The following is a 24,400-nucleotide window of genomic DNA, read 5'->3' on the forward strand; positions in this document are numbered from 1 at the left end:
TGAGTACTGAGGATGGGCGTGGAGTTACGGTTGGAGTGGTGCATTACAGGCTGAGTACTGGGTGACGGATGTTGACTCTGGGCTGGTGTGGTGCATTACAGACTGAGTACTGAGGATGGATGTGGAGTTATAATTATAGTGGTGCATTACAGACCGAGTACTGAGGGACAGACGTGGAGTCTGGGTTGGAGTGGTGTGTTAGGGACTGAGTACTGAGGATGGACGTGGAGTTACAGTTGGAGTGGTGGATTAGGGACTGAGTACTGAGGATGGACGTGGAGTTACGGTTAGAGTGGTGCATTACAGACCGAGTACTGAGGGACAGACGTGGAGTCTGGGTTGGAGTGGTGTGTTAGGGACTGAGTACTGAGGATGGACGTGGAGTTACGGTTGGAGTGGTGGATTAGGGACTGAGTACTGAGGATGGACGTGGAGTTAGGGTTAGAGTGGTGCATTACAGACCGAGTACTGAGGGACAGACGTGGAGTCTGGGTTGGAGTGGTGTGTTAGGGACTGAGTACTGAGGATGGACGTGGAGTTACGGTTGGAGTGGTACATTACAGACTGAGTACTGAGGGATGGACGTGGAGTCTGGGTTGGAGTGGTGTGTTAGGGACTGAGTACTGAGGGTTGGAGTGGTGCATTATGGACTGAGTATTGAGGGACGGACGTGGAGTCTGGGTTGGAGTGATGTGTTACGGACTGAGTGCTGAGGGATGCAGTGGTGCATTACGGACTGAGTACTGAGGGACGGACGTGGAGTCTGGGTTAGAGTGGTGTGTTACGGACTGAGTACTGAGGGTTGGAGTGGTGCATTACTGACTGAGTACTGAGGGATGCAGTGGTGCGTTACGGACTGAGTACTGAGGGTTGGAGCAGGGTGTTATGGAGAAAGGATTGTGGGATAGATGTAGAGATAGGGTTGAAGTGATACGTTACGGGCTGAGTACTGAGTGATGCATGTGGAGTCTGGTGAAGCAGCGCATTATGGACTAAGTGCTTATGTAAAAATTCTGGCTAGGAGATACCAGATGTTCCCCTTAGAACATGATTATTCATTTTTCACATGTATATGTTTTGATTTTGCCCCTGAATGCATTGCTAAAAGCCTGGCTAGTGAGGCAATGTCTATTTTGTCCAAGGCAATCATTTGGAACAAAAACTACAGTAAGAAATGTAAGGTAGGAGGGAACTCCTTTCCCTGCCCAAATGGCATCACAACTTGGTTTGCTAAGGGAAAAACAAAAAACCATGAAAATTTAACTTCACCCACACTCTAGCCCCAAGAGTCAGTGACTACGAAAACACATTACCTGCCAATGTGCCTGGGCATGACAGCTCTAAAGTTTCCTTACCCGCAGTTTTTCCTCTGTCTTGGTAGACTGCTTACAGTCGGGATGCCAAACGGTAGAACCTGGAAAGACACAAAGCATCACTAAGCGTAAAAGAAATGGAAAAAAGTCACAGTCCTATCAGACAGAACATTTGAGGATGGTCATAGCCATTTTTCCCACATAGAGAATGTCAGAGCCTCAAGTCAAAGTGAATCAGGAACTCAAAAAAGAAACCAAGTAACTCCGAAAGGCAGGCTCTGGGTGAGTTTTCATCATCCAGTCTGAGCTTGTTCTACAAAGGTCATAATTCTAGACCACAGAAACCACTGGCTGGGCACAGAATGCTTTCATTCAAGAGATATTTAGTTCTTGACTGAGACCTTTTAAAGAAAAACACATCATTAGTGTTTAAAAGTAATGTCTGTGTACTTACTACAAACTGCATTTAATTTTAGAAATACAGGCCATGCTTATCTAACATCATAGCAACCACACAATTTAGTTGAGGGAAATAAAGTTGAACCAGATATTCTATACTCAGAAGCAAAACTCACTGAATTTTTCACTAATCTAATTCTGCACAGTCGCCTATAAAAAAAAAAAATAGATATATGAAAAACTGAGCAAACCAGCAGAAACGCTGAAAGCCACCTTACGAATCTGTAAGGTGGGGAATCACTTTGCAGAAAGCAATTCAGCGTTTGTTCATGATCTTTCAAGCAGTACCAACGCCTGAGGCTAATGGGTAGGGGCTGACAGACCAAGAGGCACCACCTGGGGGACAATGCAAGTAAGCCTTAGAAAGTGTGATTTAATCTCTCATGGCCAAGTGGTCAAGCTGATAAGAGCCCTGGACCCTAAGGCTCAGACGGATCTTCCTGGTTGGTGATCATGCACTGGAGAGGGCTCTGTGTCCCTCCCTGGGACATGGAAGCTCTGTACAGTGACTCCTTCCAGACCTCACCATATGTACTCTTTGTTTGTAGCCTTTTTGGCTGTAATAAAGCTGTAGCTTTAAGTATGGTATAAAACCAAAAGCCAAACCCATTGCCGTCAAGTCAATTCTAACTCATAGCGGCCCTACAGGATAGAGTAGAACTGCCCCATTGAGTTTCTAAGGAGCGCCTGGTGGATTCAAACTGCTGATGTTTTGGTTAGCAGCCATAGCTCTTAAGCACTATGCCACCAGGGTTTCCAACTATGGTATACTCTCCATGAATTCTGTGAGTCATTCCAGACAATTAGCAAACCCACAAGGGCAGTGAGAGCCAGCAGGGGCTGGCATCTACCTATTTGATAGTCTGAAAGATGGTGTCCATCTAATTCGCGAGCTCTGACCCAGGTCTGGGTAGCTGGGATCAGTGACAGAGTGTGCTGCATGAGCAGCTGGTGACAAGGATGCAGAAGCGGCAAGATGAGGACTGGATCCATTTCCACACTTTGGGGATCGGATTCATGGCGATCCTACCATGCAGTCAGCACAAAGCTGGGATTTGCCCATGTGTCCCTGGCTTAGTGCAGATCTCAAAAGTCTCCCTATTAAACTTCTAACCTTCTAACTAAAACAACTTCTTCACTTTTTTTTTTTTAAATTGTGCTTTAAGTCAAAGTTTACAAATCAAGTCAGTCTCTCATATAAAAACACCCACCTTGCTATGTACTCCTAGCTGCTCTCCCCCTAATGAGACAGCACACTCCTTCTTTCCACTCTGTATTCCTCGTGTCCGTTCATCTAGGTCCTGTCCCCCTCTGCCTTCTCATCTCCCCCCCAGATGGAAGCTGCCCACATAGTCTCATGTGTCTACTTAAGCCAAGAAGCTCACTCCTCTCCAGTATCATCTTCTGTCTTATAGTCCAGTCCAATCCCTGTTTGAAGAGTTGACTTCAGGAATGGCTCTGGTCTTGGGCTAACAGAGGGCCTGGGGAACTTCTTCACTTTTAAACTAGTGAGGTGTCTACATATAAGTTATTTTTAATGCCTGGGTCAATAGACTTTCTTAGAAAAAAAGCACTCTCACTGACAGTATCAGCATTACAGAACTCACAAGACCTTTGCCTCCAATACAAAGCTCTTATCTTGTCAGAATCCAGCGCCTGCCTATATGTTTTTATAGGCCCATATATGTTAGACGTGTCATTTATATGATTACGGGTCAGGCTTATACGTAAGTCCTGTGCTCAAGGAGATCTGTTCAAATGTGGGAATGGACAGAAGAACCTGAATGAGCGCTTAAAGAGACTTCAGTGAACAGTTATTCAATCAAAAGGAGTGAGTAAATTATCAATTTAACATGAGTCTCAGCACGAATTATTAGGTTTTCTACATTTAATTGTTTAAATCTTTACCTCTTTAAGCAGCAACCTGTGTGTGCTTGAAAAGTCACCAAATTAAAAGAACTTGTGAATTATTTTATACCACTGAGCTAAAATAATATTAAATGAATGATGAGGAAAAATTTGTCATCAGAATCATAATCTAATTCCTACTTAGCAATGATTTCCACCTATATTAACCCAGGCCCCCCAAAATAAAAAAATCAAACACACACACAAATCCCAGACATATAGGTCCCTTTAACACTAACACTGACTCAAAGGCTGACTACAAAAGAGGAAATGCTCTTTATGTGGAGAGCCCAGGGCAAAGGGTCAGGGCCAGGTTCAGGAGAGGCATTCTATGGAAAGGAACTGCTGAGCAGGACTCGTCACTCAGAACACTGGCTCTGCACACAGTGTCAACACTGTCCTCCGGAGGCCAGACACACAAGGAATGTGATCTGGGGAGAGCATCGAAGGCTGGGGAAGAAACTGCTCATCCTTAGGGCCGTGCTAAGGAGAGGGCAGCAAAGAGAATGAAAGAACAACTCCAGGGGAGATGTCTGAATAACCCCCGAATTTCTGAATTGGTCCCAGCTTAACAGGGGCTTGTTCATTCATAGTGCCAACATCCTGTGTTTGTGCGCTGCTTGCAATCACCCTCTCTACTCAACACCCAGAACAATCCTGAATGTGCAGAGCAGCCCCCAGAGCCTCCAAGGCTCAGTTCCCAGCAGACCCGGGTTGACAAGCACTCTTGTACCTTTTTTTCCTTTTAATTGTGGTATAGATACCATCAAATTTCCCATTTTAACTATTTTTAAGCGTGCAATTCAGTGGCATCAGTTTTATTCACAATGCTGTGCCACCAGCACCGCTATTTATTTCCAAACTTTTTCATCACCCCAAACAGAAACTCTGTACCCAGTGAACAGTATCTCCCCACTCCCTTCTCCCTTGAGCCCCTGGTAACCACTCATCTACTTTCTGTCTCTACGCATTTGCCTATTCTGGATATTTCATATAAATTTCCTATACGGTATTTGACCTTTTGGGTCTGGTTTATTTCACTCAGCATAATGTTTACGAGGTTCATCTATGCCGTGGCAGGTATCAGGACTTCATTTCTTTTGGCTGAATAACATTCCATCGTATGTGCAGACCACATTTTGCGTATCCATTCATCTGTTGATGGACACTTAGGGTGTTGGCTATTGTGAATAATGCTGCAATTAACACCTGTGTGCAAGTAACTGTTTTTGAGTCTCTGCTTTCAATTCTTTTGGGTCTATACCTAGGAGTGGAATTGCTGAGTGCCTTTGTTTTTGAGTACCATGACCGGCACACAAAAATCTAAAACAAAGCTGCGAGATCAACAGAGAATAAATCTGCTCCATGCTATAACTGCAAGGTGCCACCTGTCTATTGCCACTGCAGATACAGAGCCTGTCTTTGGGGAAATGTGTCACATAAGGCCTACATGAAACCATCAGATTCAGGCACTGGTACCTATCATTTGCCTTCATCTGGCCCCTTAAAGTTCAGTGATGTTTTTCATCATAATTTTTCAGAGCGATCATTTTAAAAGTAAAGCTAGTAAGTATCTGGGTTGTCAGTTTTTTACACAGCTAGTATTTTGGGAGGGTGGGGAGAACAGCCACAGTTTGCTTTAACACTCAGGAATCATTTCTGTTGACTTTTCTTAGTTGCATCAGAAGACAAACTGAGAGCAAAGCAAAGCAGTCATTAAAAATACACACGGTGTTCCGTGCAAGCAGAAATGAAGAAATGACAAAGGCAGCTCAGACCCAGTAATTACCCAAACCGAAGGAGCTATGGCTCTTACGGTTCTCAGTAATTTTGCTGATAAGCCCTTGTCTAATTCATAACTCTTTTTCCAGCTAAAAATAGTAAAACGCACACACAGATGGTGCTGCTCACTCGGAGAGGACCCTCCCCAAACTCCCTCCAAGAGGCTTCAGCAGTTAAGAGGAGATAAAAATGCATCGTAGTTTTACCCTGGGAAAACGTCTCCACAGTATTTTCAGTTAAAAAAATGGTATGGTCCCTTAGAAATGAGTACTTGTTTGTGTGTCTTTGCCATCAGAAATTTCTCCATTTCTCTTGCAGGGACTTCGGGTACAGTGCATCCTCTCTCGCTTTCTCTCGATACAAAAGCTATGTCATCTTAATAGGATGAAGTAAGACTGTGCTGTAATTAATACCCCAAATACGAGATTTTCTTCTTCCTGAAAGCCCTGTTAAGAGCAGACTGGGAGGCCTCAAAAAATCCTCTCTAACCCCCAGAATAGTGAAAAGGAGAAATGACAATGAGCCATCAAATAAGTAAAATTTCCAGAAATGCTTTCTCTCTTTCATCTTTTGTTTCTCAAGCATATTGCTGGGGCGGGCCTGGGAAGGAGGAACTGCTGATTTTCATGTCCCTGTGTGGTACGAACAGTTAATACGCTCAGCTGCTAACCTAGAAGTTGGAGGTTCAAGTCCATCTGCAGGTGCCTTGGAAGAAAGGCCTGGTGATTTACTTCCGAAAAATCGGCCATTGAAAACCCCATGGAGCACAGTTCTACTCTGACACACATGGGGTCACCGTAAGTTGGAATCAACTGGATGACAATCTTTTCTTTTTTTTTTTCTTTTCACATCCATAGCAACGAATGTCAAGTCCTATTCATCCAATCCAAGCAACAACATGACTTCATTCCTTCATGGCCCCAGGGGCTCACTGCCCACATGTCAGCCGCTTGGCTGATTAATACTAACTGATGAGGTAGCTTTTGGCCACATTCATTTTGGGTTTGGGTAAGGCCCGAAGCTAATGAAATGCCTCCTACCCTAAAAACAATTAGATAAACAAATACAGCAAGGTTTTCTTTCTCCAGGCGGGGAACCCTTACAGTGCTCCTGAGTCCATCTCACCTTGAAGATACATTTCCTCTCCTTCTGTGAACATCTGGCTGCATCTGCTGCATCGTGCACAGCTGGGGTGATAATGTTTGTCACCTGCCTGCAAGAGAAAAGGTGGCCAACAGTCAGTCTACTCCTTGTCATGGTTCCTGGCTTCTTTTCAGGGGTTGGACATCTGGGAGGGAAAGGGAAGATACGGTAGAAGGAAAAATAATTGTCCAACTGACCAAATTTCTAACACAAACAGCCCCAGAAGCCAAAGTTAACCACACTGATATGGGGAGGGGCTCAGTGACCACTCCTCACCCCTGCCACGAGGGGGCGCCCTGCCTCTTGGACTCTGCCTTCCACTTCTCCCTTGATCTAGCTTTCCTGGGTGGCTGTCAGTTACCTACATGTACCTGAGGTAGGTCTAACTCTGTCTCCCAAAAACTCCACCTCAAAAGCATTACGATTCGAATTTATGCTGGAGGCCAATGTTCATTTGTGCTAAACCAGTAAAAACAAACGGTCCCCGTCATTACAAGAACTAAAGGCTCTTGCTTTCTTGGCTGAACAATCTGAAAATAATAAAATCTATCCAGCTTGCATCGAGGTGAGAAAAACCAGAGTAAAAACGGCATTCATTGCTTTTATCTCAGAAGGAGCCCAGATCCTCTTCCATGCTGTTTACAACCATCTTCTGCCGATGTCTTACGTTAAGAGTTTTCTGAAGAAGCCATTTTACTGAGGGAGCTCCATCTTATTCACGGCCATCTCACATTCCTAAATACGACAGATGCCATCACAGCAGGTGCTGACTCCCCTAAAGTGCAGTGTCACTGGACTCAGGGACAATTCTCTAGACAGGTGCCAAGTCACATTAGAGTCATGCTCCATATACATGCTTGATGAAATCAAAATCCTCTCCTTCACAGCTTAGCAGAAACTCCTCACTGCCTAAAAATTATCAAATTTAACGTGGGGTTAAACGGTTTTGTCAGTCAACTGTGAGGACATATCTTCTGCACTAACCATGGCGAGCCAGTGCTGAGACGCCAGAGTTAGAAGAGGCTGCACCCTGCGTTAGAACCTGCAGGAAATCTCAACAGGAAGTCAGGGGTCGAGTAGTGATTCCTTTCTCACACCCTCCTGTGGAAACTACAAAAGCCCCTCAGCAATCAGAGCCTAAGATGGCGCTCAGTTACTCAAGATAATCAAGTGGGAAAAACAAACAAACAAACCAAAACAAACACTGAAGTGATTTAAAATTGGAAGCCAAGAATGAAATCTTTTCAGTGGTGCCTGCCAGAAAATTCCAGAAGTGCTGCTCTTGTTCTTACCCATATGCTAATTTTTGGGGGGTGAGGTGGGGGTAAGAAATGTCATCACAAAGCTGATCCTGCCCTTAGCCCACCCGGGTCAAGTATGAACTAAACGAGGAAAGGATTTAAACAGCTGCCATCAAGTGGTCTCTGACTTACTGCGACCCTGTGTGCGCTGGGTGAGTAAGCTGGCCTTAGCAATGGTGATGAACTGTGAGGCATTATCCCTGTTAGGTATGTGCTTAAGGTGGGGGTCTCAGTCCCTTGGTAGTGCAAACGGTTATGTGCTCACTACTAGGCAAACGGTGGGTGATTTGAGTCCACCCAGAGACTCCTCAGAAAAAGGCCTGGAGATCTACTTCTGAAAAATCGGCCACTAAAAACCCCATGGAGCACAGTTCTACTCTGACACACATGGGGTCGCCGTGAGTAGGAACTGAATCAACAGCAACGGGTTACTGGTTATAGATGAGGAAGCTGAGGCCTGGAGAGGTTTAATAACTTGTCCATGGCCACCCAGCTAGGAAATGGTGGTGCCAGGATTTAAACCCAGACAGTCTGGCTCTGAGTGCATGGTCATAACTAGCTGCTGCTGCTGCTGTTAACTGCCATCGAGTCGGCCCCTGACTCATGGCGGCCCCATGTGTCACAGGGTAGAACTGGTCCATTGCGTTTGCTTGGTTGTAATCTTTACAGAAGCAGTTCACCAAAACTTTCTTCCATGGAGTTGCTGGGTGGGTTCTAACTGCCAACCTTTACGTGAGCAGCCGACTGCAAACCACTTGCACAACAAATAACCACACAGTACTACACTGCTGTAACTACAGCGATACGGGTGAATGGCCAAATGAAATCTTGAAATAATAACAACAGAAATATCAGCATAATACTCCTATACACAGAGATGGTTCCAGGGCCATTCACAAAGAGAAGACTTGCTAGCGTGGCTTGGGAAGCTGGTGAAAGGCTCTCCAGGTGCCCACCCTTTCCTAAGAGCAGGCAGAGGAGGGTGACTACGCTGGAAGAGCTACTACGCACTGTCATGGATTGAATCGTGTCCCCCCAAAATACCTGTCAACTTAGCTGGGCCATGAGTCCCAGTATTCTGTGATTATCCACCATTTTATGTGATTTTCCTATATGTTGTAAATCCTATTACTCTGGTGTAATAAGAAGGATTAGCAGCAGTTATATCGATGAGGTTTCTAAGATTAGGTAGCGTCTTAAGCCAATCTCTTTTGAGATATAAAAAGTAGTGCCAGGAGTAGATTGCGTCCTTTGGACCTGAGGTTCCTGTGCTGAGATGCTCCCAGACCGAGGGAGACTGATGCATCACAAGGACCTTCCTTCAGCGTCAACAGAGAGAGAAAGCCTTCCCCTGGAGCTGGCGCCCTGGTCTGTGAGAGAATAAACTTCTCTGTGTTAAAGCCATCCACTTGCGGTATTCATGTTATAGCAGCACTAGGTGACTAAGACATGCGCAGGGGATGCAAGATACATCAATGCCCCATGTGGGAGGGCCTTGCTCTAGAAATTATGAGCAAAAACACTGCTAAGAAACAATGCCCTCACTGTGTCAGGGGATAGCAGTCATGACCCATGCACTTGCTTCATCCCAAGATGCTGAATGTGTTCACAAAGGCAGTGCGCAAGAGCCCAAGGGCAGCTGCACAGCCCTTCCCGAGTCCTCTGTTTTTGCAGCAGTGAGGGCCTGGGGGCTGCAGGTTCGGTGCTCCAGGACAAGGGAGCCAAAAGTCTGTCCTTGTTACTGACCTGTCTCCCGCTGGATCTGGATATTACTGATGATAAAAGGCCCAGTGCAACCCTCAGGGAAACAGCACTGTTGCCTTTTAGGACCTTTTCTCAGGTTTCCTCCCCAAGAGAAAAGGCTGGTCTCAGTAAAGGGTATTTACCCCTTTGCATGTGTGAGCTACGTGTTGGTTTCATTTCTCCTTGTTCAGGCACCCATGATGGTTCCCAGACAAGCCCTGCTCACAGAGCCAGGAAAAGCACCAAAGCTGGACCCAGACACGGGGTCACATGCAAACTAACAAAAAATGGATGTCGCTGTACCAAAATCATTCAAACTGGGGTCATTTTGAGAAGAAAGGGAAAGTATCTCAAACCATGAGCAAAATGAAAGACTAAATAGTGTCCATACGAGAAATAGGCAATAAACATGCAATTCATTGGCTAGAAGAGGCTACTGATTATAAACCCTTGAAGCACAGTCTGGGCTTTGCTGTGGTGGGTGATGTCATAGGTGATGGCTACTGGGTACCTGGCTATGCCTGAGCCGATAAGCCAGGTGATCCCCTGGGCTTTGCCAGAGTTCTGTCATCACTATTCTCCATCCATCTTTGTACCCCTCTATTTTAAGAGCTTTTACAACCTCACTTTCTGCATTTTCACATATTCAAACTGCACATGTTAAAAGTCTGCATTCTGGCTTGTATTAAACTCTACGAACAATAAACAATTTGCTTACACAGCTGCATTTACAAAGTACCTGCCTACACATTTGACGTGCTAAAAACTGCTTGCCTTTAATAGTGCTGATTAAGCCAGTCTCCTGTGGTTATTGCTAGTATTTGGTTAATTCCTAAATTAAAGTGTGAACTTAAGCACACAAGCTAGAATCCTGGGGAAATACTAACCACTCTAAGGCAAAATTTGGTATAATGCAGTGTTATGGATCGAACTGCACCCCCCACAAATGTGTGTCAACTTGGCTAGGCCATGATTCCCAGTATTGTGTGACTGTCCTCCATTTTGTGATCTGATGCAATTACCTATATGTTATAAATTCTAATCTCTATGATATCAAGGAGGCAGGATAAGAAATAGTTATGTTAATGAGGCAGGACACCATCTACAGGATTAGGTTGTATCTTGAAGTCAATCTCTTTTGAGATATAAGAGAGAATTGAACAGAGAGGAGATGGACCTCATTACCACTAAGCAAGAAGAGCCAGGAGCAGAGCGTGTCCTTTGAACCTGGGGTCCTTGTGCTAAGAAGCTCCTAGACCAGGGAAAGACTGATGACAAGGACCTTTCCCCAGAGTCAACAGAGAAAGAAAGCCTTCCTCTGGAGCTAGCGCCCTGAGTTCGGACTTCTATCCTCCTAGACTGTGAGAGGATAAACTTGGGTTTGTTAAAGCCATCCACTTATGGCATTTCTATTATAGCAGCACTAGATAATTAAGACAGGTAGATTTTTTTTTTTTTATTAACTTTTATTAAGCTTCAAGTGAACATTTACAAATCCAATCAGTCTGTCACATATAAGTTTACATACATCTTACTCCGTACTCCCACTTGCTCTCCCCCTATTGAGTCACCCTTTCAGTCTCTCCTTTCGTGACAATTTTGCCAGCTTCCCTCTCTATCCTCCCATTCCCCCTCCAGACAAGAGTTGCCATCACACTCTCAAGTGACCACCTGATATAATTAGCTCACTCTTCTTCAGCATCTCTCTCCCACCCGCTGACCAGTCCCTTTCATGTCTGATGAGTTGTCTTCGGGGATGGTTCCCCTCCTGTGCCAACAGAAGGTCTGGGGAGCATGGCCGCGGGGATTCCTCTAGTCTCAGTCAGACCATTAAGTATGGTCTTTTTATGAGAATTTGGGGTCTGCATCCCACTGATCTCCTGCTCCCTCAGGAGTTCTCTGTTGTGCTCCCTGTCAGGGCAGTCATCGATTGTGGCCAGGCACCAACTAGTTCTTCTGGTCTCAGGATGATGTAGGTCTCTGGTTCATGTGGCCCTTTCTGTCTCTTGGGTTCTTAGTTGTCGTGTGACCTTGGTGTTCTTCATTTTCCTTTGCTCCAGGTGGGTTGAGACCAATTGATGCATCTTAGATGGCCACTTGTTAGCATTTAAGACCCCAAACGCCACATTTCAAAGTGGGATGCAGAATGTTTTCTTACTAGAATTATTTTGCCAATTGACTTAGAAGTCCCCTCAAACCATGTTCCCCAGACCCCCGCCCCTGCTCCGCTGACCTTTGAAGCATTCATTTTATCCCAGAAACTTCTTTGCTTTTGGTCCAGTCCAACTGAGCTGACCTTCCATGTATTGAGTGTAAGACAGGTAGATTTTGAATGAAACACATTGTCAACGAAGTAAAGAAAGGAATTCTGAACTCCTTGTGGACAGGGCGTAGGGGAAGGGCTACAAGATTTGGAATCAGGAGGCCTGGGGATCGTTCCTTAGTTTGTTACCTATAGGACCTCAATTATCCGCTTCAAGTTCCAGGCCCCCCAGCCATAGAATATGAGGCGCTGGACTAGACAATCTCAAGTCCTGTTCAGCTGTAAAATTCTATGCTTCTGCATGATAAATCCCATACCTGTATGAACTCATTGAGCAGTGTTAATGGAAAAGCAATTTGGGTAGAGAAAGGAAATGCTTGATGGCAGGGAATGGAGCTTAACCATAACCAATAACCCTACGGCTCTGGTACCCAGGAGGAATTCTGATGCCCCAACTAAGCCCTGTGTCTACTGGAATATGACACTGGGACAGAGAAAGAGAACTGTAATTACAGAACCAATACTTTGGCAGATAATCTGTTTGTCTGATAATCTGCTTTGCTCCTGGACCACAGCTATCCTTTTTAGTACTTTTCCCTTCCTTTCTCTTGGAGTGCTCTACTCCTGAGATGAGCCTGGGAGGCATGGGAGATGGTCCTTGAAGTCAGCCTCCTTCTGTTTGTAATGAGTGCCCTGCCTAGTTCCAAAAAGGATTTGCAGGTATTTATCAGAGATAACTTTAAAACAATCAAGTAAAAACCTTGGTGATAAAGAAAAAAAAATTAAAGACCCAAACTAAGGCCAAATTTTTTTTTTTTTTTTTTGGTGATTTGAGCTTCTTGGTAGTTGAGGCCAAAAGGGAAAATGATAGGCCACAAAAGTTTCACTGATTCATCAACAGGTGGCTGGACAAACAAAATTTGGTGAATCTACACAATGGACTATTATTCAACCATGAAGAAAAATGAAATTCTGATACATGCCACAGCTTGGATAAACTTTAAAAACACTATGCTGAGTAAAATAAGTTGGACACAAAAGGACAAGTATTGTATGATCCCATTTATGTAAAATATCTAGAACAGGAAAACGCAGAGACCAAAGTTTATAAGTGGTTACCAGGTGTCTTAGTCATCTAGTGCTGCTATAACAAATACCACAAGTGGATGGTTTTAACAAAAAGAAATTTATTTTCTCACAGTCTAGTAGGCTAGAAGTCCAAATTCAGGGCATTAGCTCCAGGGGAAGACTTCCTCTCTCTGTTGTTTCCGGAGGAAGGTCCTTGTTACCATTCTTCCCTTGGGCTAGGAGCTTCTCCACACAGGAACCCCAGGTCCAAGGACACGCTCTGCTCCCAGCACTGCTTTCTGGGTGCTATGAGGTCCTCCCACTCTCTGCTTGTTTCCCTTTCCTTTTATCTGTTGTAAGATAAAAGGTGCTTCAGGCCACACCCTACGGAAACTCTCTTTACAGTGGATCAGGGGTGTGACCTGACCAAGGGTGTTACATTGCACCCTAATCTTCTTTAACCACTGGCAGAGATTATGATTTATAACACACAGGAAAATAACAAAATGGAGGACAACCACACAATACTGGGAATCATGGCCTAACCAAGTTGACACACATTTTTGGGGGACACAATTCAACCCATGACACTGGGGAAGGAAGGGGCAGGGAGAGGGGGAACTAGTGCTTTAGGGGCACCGAATTTCTGTTAAAGGTGACGAAAAAAACTGGAAATGGACAGAGGTGATGGTTGCATAGCATGGTGAATGTAATGCTACCGAATTGTACACGTAAAAATGGTTAAAATGGCAAATGTTCTGTTATATACATTTGATGACCGTAAAAATTAACTAATTAAAACAAAAAGTCTATTTGGAAAAAAAAAAACAACCAAACCCAAGCACATACAATTATTACTAGAGAAGCAAGGTTTCCTGATTCAAAATTACTACCAGTCATTTTAAGGCAGACATTCCACAGGCGATGCCAGGCATTGTACCAAATACTTTAAGTGACTTGTCTCTCAACAGCCCTATGATGTAGGTGCTATTTTACAGTAGGGTTCTATAAACAAGGAACTCAAGCCAGAACTCAAAGAGAACAATTTATCCAAAGCTCCCAATACTTCCAAAAGGCAAGGCTAGGCTTTGAACCCAGGTAGCCTGACTCCGGAAACCCTGGTAGCATAGTGGTTAACTGCTATGGCTGCTAACCAAAAGGTCAGCAGTTTGAATCCGCCAGGCGCTCCTTGGAAACTCTAAGGGGCAGTTCTCCTCTGTCCTATAGGGTCGCTATGAGTCGGAATCGACTCGATGGCAGTGGGTTTGGTTTTTTTTTTTGGTTAGCCTGGCTCCAGGCCCACATTTTAACCATCATGCTAACCTGGCCCCTAAGCACTAAACCAAAAATCAAACCAAACCCAGTGCTGTCGAGTTGAGTCCAACAGAGTAGAACTGTCCCATAGAGTTTCCATGGACAGCGCCTGGCGGATTTGAACCGCCCACCCTTTGGTTAGCTGCCGTCGCACTTAACCACTACGCCACCGGGTTTTCATGCACTAAAAGGAATCCTTATATAAAGGACCTTTAGCTATGGAACAGAAAATCATCCTCCACATTAATTTCACCGATGGAAGGAAACATTCAACTAGTTGTTTGTTACATAGACCCTTGGGAAAAACCTAGGGTATGGCACTGAAAGCTGAGTAATGTCACTTCCACCGAGGAAGTTAAACTATCAAGGCCTGGGTTTGCAGTTTTGTGTTTTTTTAAGATCTAATTTGATTCAGAGTTGGTGCTCAGAATACCCAGAGGAATAAACAAATTGCTTTCCTGTCCCTGAGACTCTCACAAACACAGCTCTGATTGATGGTGATTTCAGACAAAGGACATGCAAACAGTTGGAGTCTAGCGCACTGGCCTAGATCAGGAGTTCCCCAACTTTACTGTGCATAAGCTATACCTGGTGAGCCTTTTTAAAATGGAAGTAGCCCTAGGGCAGGGCCCAGAAGTGAGCACTTCTTTTTAAAGCATCCAAATGCGTCTATGCAGCTCACCATGAACTACACAGACAATGGTCTGGGTGGTACCAAAGCCCAAGCCTGATGGTGGAGGAGGAAGCCTAAGGGGGTAACAAGGATGTACGCTTACGTGGTAGGTGCAGGGGTGGGAAGGGAAAGGCACAATCATTCCAAGTTCTCTGCTTTGTTCCTGCAGAAAGGCAGCGCAGGGGCTGATTCAGCCTTCTTGTGTTCACTGTTTATTCCCTTGAAGTGGGAGAGGTTTCCAGTGCAACTGGATTGGCTTGATCTGCAGGCTGAGCACTCACTCACCTGTTCTGGGAGGCTTTTTTTTTCCGGGTATAGCATCATGAACGGGCAGGATAGTAAGGGAGTGCCCTGGCCCAAACTTTGTATCCTGGGCCAAGGCGGATACATGAATCTACATAGTCAGCTTTCCCAAAGCCCAGAGGGCTCTACACAAGTCTGTGCAAACCCTGACTGTACAGATGAGAACATACTATAGCCCCTCCGCCTTACCAACGGCAACCCCTCTGAGTTCAGCAGACTCTGCTCTGAACACACATGCTGAGTTGGCAGCTTGTCTTCCCAAGCAAGGATGCACATAATTATTCGAAGAAAAAGAAATCATTATATTCTAATGCTCTGGTTCTCTTTGACCAGCTGCTGAAAACATAAAAGACAGGGTACCAACTCTGTCCTTTTCATGGGGGTAAGGAAAGAAAAGGAGTCGTTGGGTGGTGCAAACAGTTAAGCACTTGACTATTAGCAGAAAGATTAGAGGTTTGAAGCCACCCAGGGGCACCTTGGAAGACAGGTCTGGTGATCTGCTTCTGAAAGGTCATAGGCTTGAAAATCCTATGGAGCAGTTCTACTCTGTACACATGGGGTTCACCATGAATTGGAATCAACTCGACGGCAACTAACAACAACAAGGAATGAAAAAAGCTGCAACATCTCAGCATAAGCATATATTGGCTTCTCACAGACGGTTACTGCTTTTTCATCTCCATTCAAAGAATTAAGTGTAAAAACTTTAAAGGAGTCTTGGCAGTTTCACAGTGTTATATAAATGTTAGCTGTAAAGTGTACATTCCTAAAGGACCTAACCAGTGTCACTAAATTGATCTAAACATTCAGTGCAATCCCTATCAAAATTCCAGCAGGTTTGTTTGTAGAAAATGACAAACCGATCCTAAAATTTATATGGAAATGTAGAAGACCTAGAATAGTCAAAACCATTGTGAAAAGAATAGGGTAAAGTTAGATGACTTAAACTACCTGATTTCAAAATTTACTAAAAAGTAATCAAGACAGTGTGGTATTAGCACAGGATAGACATTCAGATCAGTGGAACAGAAGAAAAAATCCAGGAATAAACCCACACATTTACGGCCAACTGATCTTTAATAAAGAGCCAAGGAATAGTCTTTCCAACAGATGGTGATGGGACAATTGAATATTCACATTCAATTAAACAGCTTAAGTCCCTACCTCACATCACACACAAAAAATGAAATCAAAATGGATCATAGATCTAAAAATAAAAGGTGAAACTATAAAACTGCTAGGTAAAAACACAGAGAAAATATTCCTGACCTTGGTTTAGGGCAAAGGTTTCTTAGCTATTACATCAAAAGCATGACCAATGAAGGAAAAAAAGTTGCAAAATTGGATGTTATCCAATTAAAACCTTTTTCTCTTCAAAAGACATCATTGAGAAAATGGAAAGACATGCCACAGACTGGGAGAAAAACAACAGACAATATATATGAAAAAGGTCTTATACCCGGAACATATAAAGAACTTTTATAGCTCGATAATAAGAGGTTAAACAACTCAACAAGCAAGATACCTGAACAGATACTTCACTAAAGAAGATACACGAATGCCTAATAAGTACATGAAAAGGTCTCAAACATTGTTAGTCATTAGAGAAATATGAATTAAAACCACAATGAAATGCTATTACACACCCACTGCAATGGTTATAATTAAAAAGATAGACAATACCAACTATTAAGGAAGACCTGGAGAAAGTGGAATTCTCATACATTGCTGGTGGGAATATAAAATGGTATATCAATTTTAGAAAACTCTTTGGTAGTTTTTCTTAAAAAAACTGAACACAAATTTACTATTCTACTCTTAGGTATCCAGCCAAGAGAAACTGATGACATATGTACAAAGACTTATATGAGAATGGTCACAGTGGCACTATTCACAATAGCATAAAGGTGGAAACAACCCACATGTCTATCAACTGATGAATGGATAAACAAAATGTGATATATTTACATAATGGAACACTACTAAGCAATAAAGAGGATACATGCAACAGCATGGAGGAACATCATAAAATTATACTAACTGAAAGAAGCCAGTCACAAAAGACTACTATGGTATTAATTCCATTTATATGAAATTTCTAGGAAAATAAACAAACTAAAGAGATGGAAAGCAGATCAGTGGTTGCCTGGGGCTGGGGGCTGACTGCAAATGGGTAAATGAGGTAACTTTTTGGGGTGACAGAAATGTTCTAAAACTGGAATGTGGTGATGGTTACACAACTGTATAAATTTACTAAAAATTCATCAAACTGTGCACTTAACAGTGGGTGAATTTAACGCCATATAAACTATACCTTGATATAAAGAGACATAGAAAAAAAAGAAAAGAAAGGAAAGGAAAATAACGATGGAAAAATAAACAAAAAAAAGACCTGACCAGGAAGACAGGATAAACGTTTCTATCCACTGTCCACTGGACAGTGTCCACAGTGACAAAGCGGGGCATGAACACATTTATTTCTTTTCTGGAGTCATGATTCCTTTAGGAAGTTACTGAAAATGTGGATTCTTTTCCCAGAGCAATGTATTTCCACGTATATGGACAGATCTATACACATGCAATATTGCATTGTTAGCAGCTCTATGAAGATTTCCGTGTTTTCAAAGGGGTTTTAAAAATAGTTTGCTAGTTGTTACTTCCCTGTCCCTGAGGACAATAATCATTATTGTTTTCCATTGCACATGAGGAGAAACTGAACTGGAGAGAAGTGAAGTAACTTGCCCAGGACCATATGAGAAGTTGAGAAGAAAACCTGGACTACTGCATTCATCTTCACGTAGCTACTGGGAACGTCTCGTGGTGGTGTTTTAGCTACGTGCTTTAGCACAATATTTAGTTCTTCTCTGACCCTTTGAAATAGGTGACATCATTCTTGTTTTCCGGTGATCGCACTGCAGCTCTGAAGACTTGATGCACCAAGATCAAGGTCCCACAGCTAAGTGTCAGGACTAGATCTTCGCATGCAAATTGGACTCTCTGGTATTAACACCACTGCGCCACATGTCGCTTCTCTTGTTTCAGAAAGATAATAATAATCCCCTAGATAAATAATTCATGAACGAGGTATAAATGATGGCTAAGACGACTAAAAAGAAAACGTTTAGTTACATACATTTTGGGTACTTTGTCAAATTTCAAGGCAAAGCAAATAAAGGCAAAGCAGAAATCTGAAACCATTCAAGACGGATTTCTGCTCTGCAATTAACCTCTTCTCTTTTGTGCTCCCATAGCTCTCTGCCTGAGTTACCACACGTGTTTAATTTTGCCCTCTATGATCATGGCTGGCCTGTCTGCCCACCTCACTGTACACCATGGAGTAGAAAGGAGGCTGGCTGTGAAACCAAGAGACCCCAGGGTCAGAATTCTGAGCTTGCAAATGGTGTGGCTTCGGGTGCTTTTCCTGACTTATTTCTTCATCTGTAAAAATTGGCATATGAAAACCGACCATGCAATTGCTATGAAAACTAAATAACCAAAGGTAAGTTGCTGACAAAGTACCTGAAAGCAGTCAATGAAGATGAGCTTTCTCCCTAGATTACAAATTCCCTTAAAAACATGGGTCACAACTCCAGGATTTCTCCTTTTCCACAAAGCAAATTCCACAGAAATGTCTGGTAAATAAACATGCAAACAGAAACCCTTATGAGAACACCTCTAAATCAATCAGCAACCATTCTTTGAACGATTGTGGTGGCCGGGTGGGGGAAAAATGATGAACTTCCGCTCCTCAGCTACGACGTAAGCATCACCTGTTTCCAGGCACTGTGATAAACCCAAAAAACCAAACCCACTGCTGTCGAGTCGATCCCAACTCATAGCGACCCTATAGGACAGGGTAGAACTGCCTGATAGAGTTTCCAAGGAGTGCCTGGCAGATTGGAACTGCCGACCTCTTGGTTAGCAGCCGTAGCACTTAACCACTACACCACCAGGGTTTCCAGCACTGTGATAAGCACCTCAAAAACCTTATCCCACCTTACCCTCTCAGTAACACGTTGAGGTAGGTATTATGTCCATTTAACAGATGAGGAAATCAAAGCTTAGGGAGATCAAGAAACTACCCAAGGTTACTCAGTCAGCAAGGGATACAAGTGATCTGAACCCAGGTCTGTTCAACTCCAAAAACAGTGCTCACAACCACTGGGTCCTATAGCCTTCCCAATGCTTAGCAGCTTGGTTAAACCAGGGTGGCCCCAGCTTAGATTAGCCCTAGCAAAGCAGGTTCCCTATAACTTCATAGTATCATCTTTCAACTGACTGAATTTTAGGTAAGCAGAAAGTCTTGAATATACTTTTTGTTCCTTTCTTTGGAAGGGGAAAATTTAGGCATGTATTTTTGTCTTTTATGTGAACTTCTTTATTGACGTATAACACACACTAAGAAAAACGCACAAGTCTTAAGTATACCGCTCAATGAATTTTGACAAATGGAACACATCATGTAACTAGCACCCAAATCAAGAAAGAGAACATCATGTACACCTGGAAGGTCCCCCTTCACCCCCACAATCCCCTCTCCCAGTTGCTACGCCTTCTAATCGATATGCTGACTTCTAACCCAATTTGCTAGTTTTGCCTGTTTCTGAAGTTTACATGTGTAGAAACAAATATGTCTGGCTGCTTTCATTCAACATTTTGTGAGAATTATTCATGATGCTGTGTGTAGTTAAAACACAAACCAAACCCATTGCTGTCGAGTTGATTCCAACTCATAGTGACCCTATAGAACAGAGTAGAACTGCTCCATACGGTTTCCAAGGAGCGCCTGGTGGATTCTAACTGGCGACCTTTTGGTTAGCAGCCGTAGCTCTTAACCGCTATGCCACCAGGGTTTCCTGTGTGTAGTTATACTTCATTAAATCCATGATCGTACAGTATTCCCTTGTGTAAATATACTACATCTTATCTGTCCATTCTATTCCTGATGACACTGGGTAATTTTTAAATGTTGGCTGTTTTGAATAACGTTGCTGTGAAAATCCCTGCCCATGTCTTTCGGTGAAATGACGTACACATTTCTGTTGTATATACACATGGAATGGAAGATACAGGGCAAGGTCATAGGCTATGTGTATGTTCAGCTTCAGTGGCTACTGCCAAACAGTTTCCAAAGTGGCTTTTGCCTTTTGTTCCAGTTTTAATCCGAGAGGCGTTTGAAGGCATTAAATAAGAAGAATCAAATTAAGAGCGCTTTGCGCAATGGATTCCCAAAGTGTTTTTCTAGCCTCTGTGAAGTGAATGATCTTTTATAAAAGGTCTCTAAGTAAAAGCTCGGGAGTTTAATCCTATCAGGTATTCATTATCCCAGGACCTCCAGAGTACTGCTGAGCAATTTCAATCCTCCCTTCATCCTTGTCCTTCTGTTGACAGGACTCTGTGAAGTGATGAGCAGTCATTGATGGAATGCAAATAACCCCCATATTTAATTCCTAAAATTGACTTGATGTCAGCAGACAAAGGCTGATATGGCCTGGATTACTTTGGGTCTTGGCCATGAAGCCAAGGGCTGGGTGGACCAAGAAGTGATAACTAACTCATTTCTTAGCCCTCAAAATGGCTTCCTGTAGTCAGGACCAAGGCTTGGTAAAAAGAATTGTTGTTTGGAGGTTGGAGAACTTCAGTAGCTACTGAAAAATCTAGTCTTTCCTCTCACAATTGAGTTTAAACATTTCTTTCCTTATCGATAATTTTTATTGTTAATAATACTCAGCATTTGTTCCATGGTTGAATGTTTAGAAAGTACTTTCACATTTAATCCATCCAACCCTCCATAGGGTACCCTAGCATTCTTACGGCATTTAAAGGCTAAGAGAGGGTCCCAAAGTTATAGAACTAGTGTTCAAATCTAGGTCTTTAGATTACGGCCATTCTCCCCTTCACCACATCCTGCTTCATCAAGGCACTAGAAGGACTGGAAATTACTTTGGTAGCTTGGACAGTAAAAAAATTAACATAAGTTTTTTTTCCCTTTTCCACAAATTATTGTGAGGAAATGCGGAAGCTAACCACCTAGGTAAGATCCAGAGGATCTTTTAAGGCTATCCCTTGCAAACTAGAAACTCATTTACCTGTTGTCTTTGGATGCATTCTGACTCATAGTGACCCTACGGGACAGAGCAGAACTGCCCCATAGGGTTTCCGAGGGTGTAATCTTTCTGAAAGCAGACTGCCATATCTTTCTCCAGCAGGGTGGCTGATGAGTTTTAACTGCTGACCTTTTTGTTTAGCAGCCAAGCGCTTAAACCCTGCGCCACCAGGCCTCCTTAGAAACTCATTTAAAGTAATGATAAGTTGAAATCATTCACTAGAAAAGGATCCCAGTGCCTGGGATCCCCTGAGGAGGGGTCGTTTGGTCCATTTTAAGCATGTTACAAGCTGGCTCCGGTTTCTGTATGCGCAATGTCAGGAATGGTAAGAAGGTGGATGTTTGAGAAAGCTGTGTGGCTGAAGTCTCCACTGAACAGACAGGATGGGTGAATATGCTGGGACCCAGAAAAGATCAGTCTACTAAAAGCTGTATGTTCCATAATATTTAGAGGTTATGAAAGTATTGGTTTTGCCTAGCTTGCAAGGTTGCTGTGTAAAGAAAACTTCAGTAATTTATAAATTCACTTTCAGTAATGTGACACAGGGAAAGGATGAACTCGGTTGCAAAGCACCAGATGATAGGACTCTGGGCCATTTCTTTCCAAAAACTTAGGCTTTGAAAGGAAGTTTAAAGGGGCCTTTTCAGGAAGCTGGAGGGAGAGACTCTCTGGAACCCAATGGAATGTCACAGTGAACAGTGAGTGAGATGTTAAGTCTGCTCTGTGTGTAGTTAAAAATATATATTTTATATATACACACACATGCACACACACATATATAGTTCCAGGGAAGGCTGACAATGAGAAATTCATTATGCTTCCGGCAGGGGCAGATTATCCAACAGGGAAGGTAAGTACAGGCTTACCTTGCTTACCAGGTCATCTGTAGTAAAACAATTTCATTATTTTTTCACCACATCAAAGATTCTGCTTCTAGGTATGGCTGGCATCTGTCTGTTTTCCCAACCCCACAGCACCTTCCTATGGAATCAAAGCCTCTTTTCAAATTACAATCCCTGACGGGGCGGATGACCCGCTAAGCAAGGTAAGCACGGGCTTACTTGTGCTTACTTAGTAATCTGTACTGAACGATTTCACACGTTTTTCACCGCATCTTTGATTTAGTGAAATCGTTCACTACAGATTAGTAAGTAAGCACAAGCAAGCTCATGCTTGCCTTGCTTATTGGATAATCTGCCCCTGGATTCGGGATTCTTAATACAATCCGCTTTCCAAACTCAGACGCAACCCTTACGTTCAAGGTCAAAGGTTTTACACTCTTCCCTTTCTTAACATCAGAAGATAAATATTTGCCTTCAAGTTCAACACTCTTGAAACCTAACCCCAACTGGATAATTTTTGTGTCTTATGCAAGGGTAAAAACGTAGGCTTCTTATTACTCGTGATCTCATTCCTGGTCTCCTCGCCAGCACAACAGCTCGCTGGAGTAAGGAATGTACAATTACAGAAATCTAAAGGGTCTTGTCCAGGCCAACTGCTCTAAGGGAAGACAAGTCAACTATCAACAAACATCTCCTGGTGGCCAAACGGCACAATTAAACATGTTTTGGGGGGGAGAAGAACAGGAAGGAGCACCGTGGTACCAGATAATGGGATAACCCGTTAACTCGTTGCCATAAGGTGGATTCCGACTCACAGTGTCCCTAGAAGACAAGAGTAGAACTGCCCTATAGGGTTTCCAAGGCAGTAATCTTTAATTTTTTTTTTTTTTCATCTTTATGGAAGCAGACTGGCACATCTTTCTCCCCTTTATTTAACACCTTTGTAATAATTCTATAAATTATCAGAAACATGGAGCAGTTTTTTTTTTTTTTTTTTTTAATTAAAAGCACTTCAACTTGTTACAGAGTATGAAGCAAATGGGTTATCCCAATTCTGTGAGATTCCGGTCTGTCAACTGCTTTTCTTCACCAAGCTGTTATCTCTAAAGTACATTCCAGTTCAGTGATTTCTGTCCTTCCCCAGGAATTACAAACATTTCCCCATCACACCCTGCTCTTTTTCCTTCCTAAATATTTCTATTCTGAAATCTTATAGGGCTTCACGGGAGTTGGGTAAGCCATGGTGCGTTGTATGTGGTAGCTGCCTCGGCTTTGGCGTCTTGGGGGCTCCATTACAAGCTCCTCCTAAGAAAACCATTCCTCTGAGTTATCAGGGCTGTTGTACAGATGACTCAGCTCTGGGATGCCGACAGCACACTATCAGACTAGAAATATTTTTTCTTCCCCAGGGTTAGTGGTGCCTTCAGGGTGGGAACCAATACTGGAGCAGCCAGAAAAACACAGCTTGCTTTTAAAAACATCCTTGTCTGGTTTCCCATCCCATTGTGCCTGCACTTCAGCCCCTTTCACAAACAACTCAGCCTTCCAGCCCGGAATTTAGGAAGCAGTGTCTACAGTTTGCGAGAAGTGGGGCAGACTGCTTCTAGCAATCACTGAGTCTCAGTTCCAATTGTCAGTAGGAAGGAACACCAGAGGGAAAAGCAAATTCCAAGGGGAAGGGGAGATGTCTGAAAGAATTCAGGACCCCCTAGCCTTGGCAAAGGACCCCTGGTGGTGCCGTGCTTACAGCGCTCAGCTGCTAACCGAAAGGTCGGCATTATGAACCCACCAACACTCTTCGGGAGGAAGACGTGACAGTCTGCTTCCATAAAGATCATACAGCTTTAGAGACCCTATGAGGCAACTCTACTCTGTCTCCTAGGGTCGCTATGAATCGGAATCCACTTGACGGCCCGTGAGTTTTGGTTTGGTAGTTTGGCAAAGCCCCAAATCAGAGCACAATTAAGGAAAGGCTTGGGCTTTGGATACCAAAGCATTTCTGTGTCCTGCAAAGAGAGAGAGCCATGGATTCACATTGCAGACCTCCACACACTGGCTGGGTACCTGCCCCACCCCTAGTCCTCTGGGTTCCCCTGGAAGGGCAAGTTCATGGCTGGGAGCCAGGATCTACAGGGAGTGCTGTGAAGGTGAGCGTCCTGCCAGCTACAACTCTATCACCGC

General features: G+C 43.5%; 1 protein-coding gene across 9 annotated transcripts in view; it reads right to left on the bottom strand.

Moving 5' to 3' along the window:
* ABLIM1 (actin binding LIM protein 1) overlaps window positions 1-24,400 on the bottom strand; it is a 319,662-nt gene that overhangs the window by 52,481 nt on the left and 242,781 nt on the right. For all 9 annotated transcript variants that reach the window (XM_049854690.1, XM_049854686.1, XM_049854687.1 and 6 more), the window contains 2 exons: window positions 6,588-6,675; window positions 1,356-1,414 (listed from right to left, as the gene is read on the bottom strand). In XM_049854690.1, coding sequence (XP_049710647.1) covers window positions 1,356-1,414; window positions 6,588-6,675 — 147 coding nt within the window. The remainder of the gene's footprint in view (window positions 1-1,355; window positions 1,415-6,587; window positions 6,676-24,400) is intronic.

The sequence above is a fragment of the Elephas maximus genome, chromosome 16 (assembly GCF_024166365.1).
Source record: "Elephas maximus indicus isolate mEleMax1 chromosome 16, mEleMax1 primary haplotype, whole genome shotgun sequence".
Lineage (NCBI taxonomy): Eukaryota > Metazoa > Chordata > Mammalia > Proboscidea > Elephantidae > Elephas > Elephas maximus.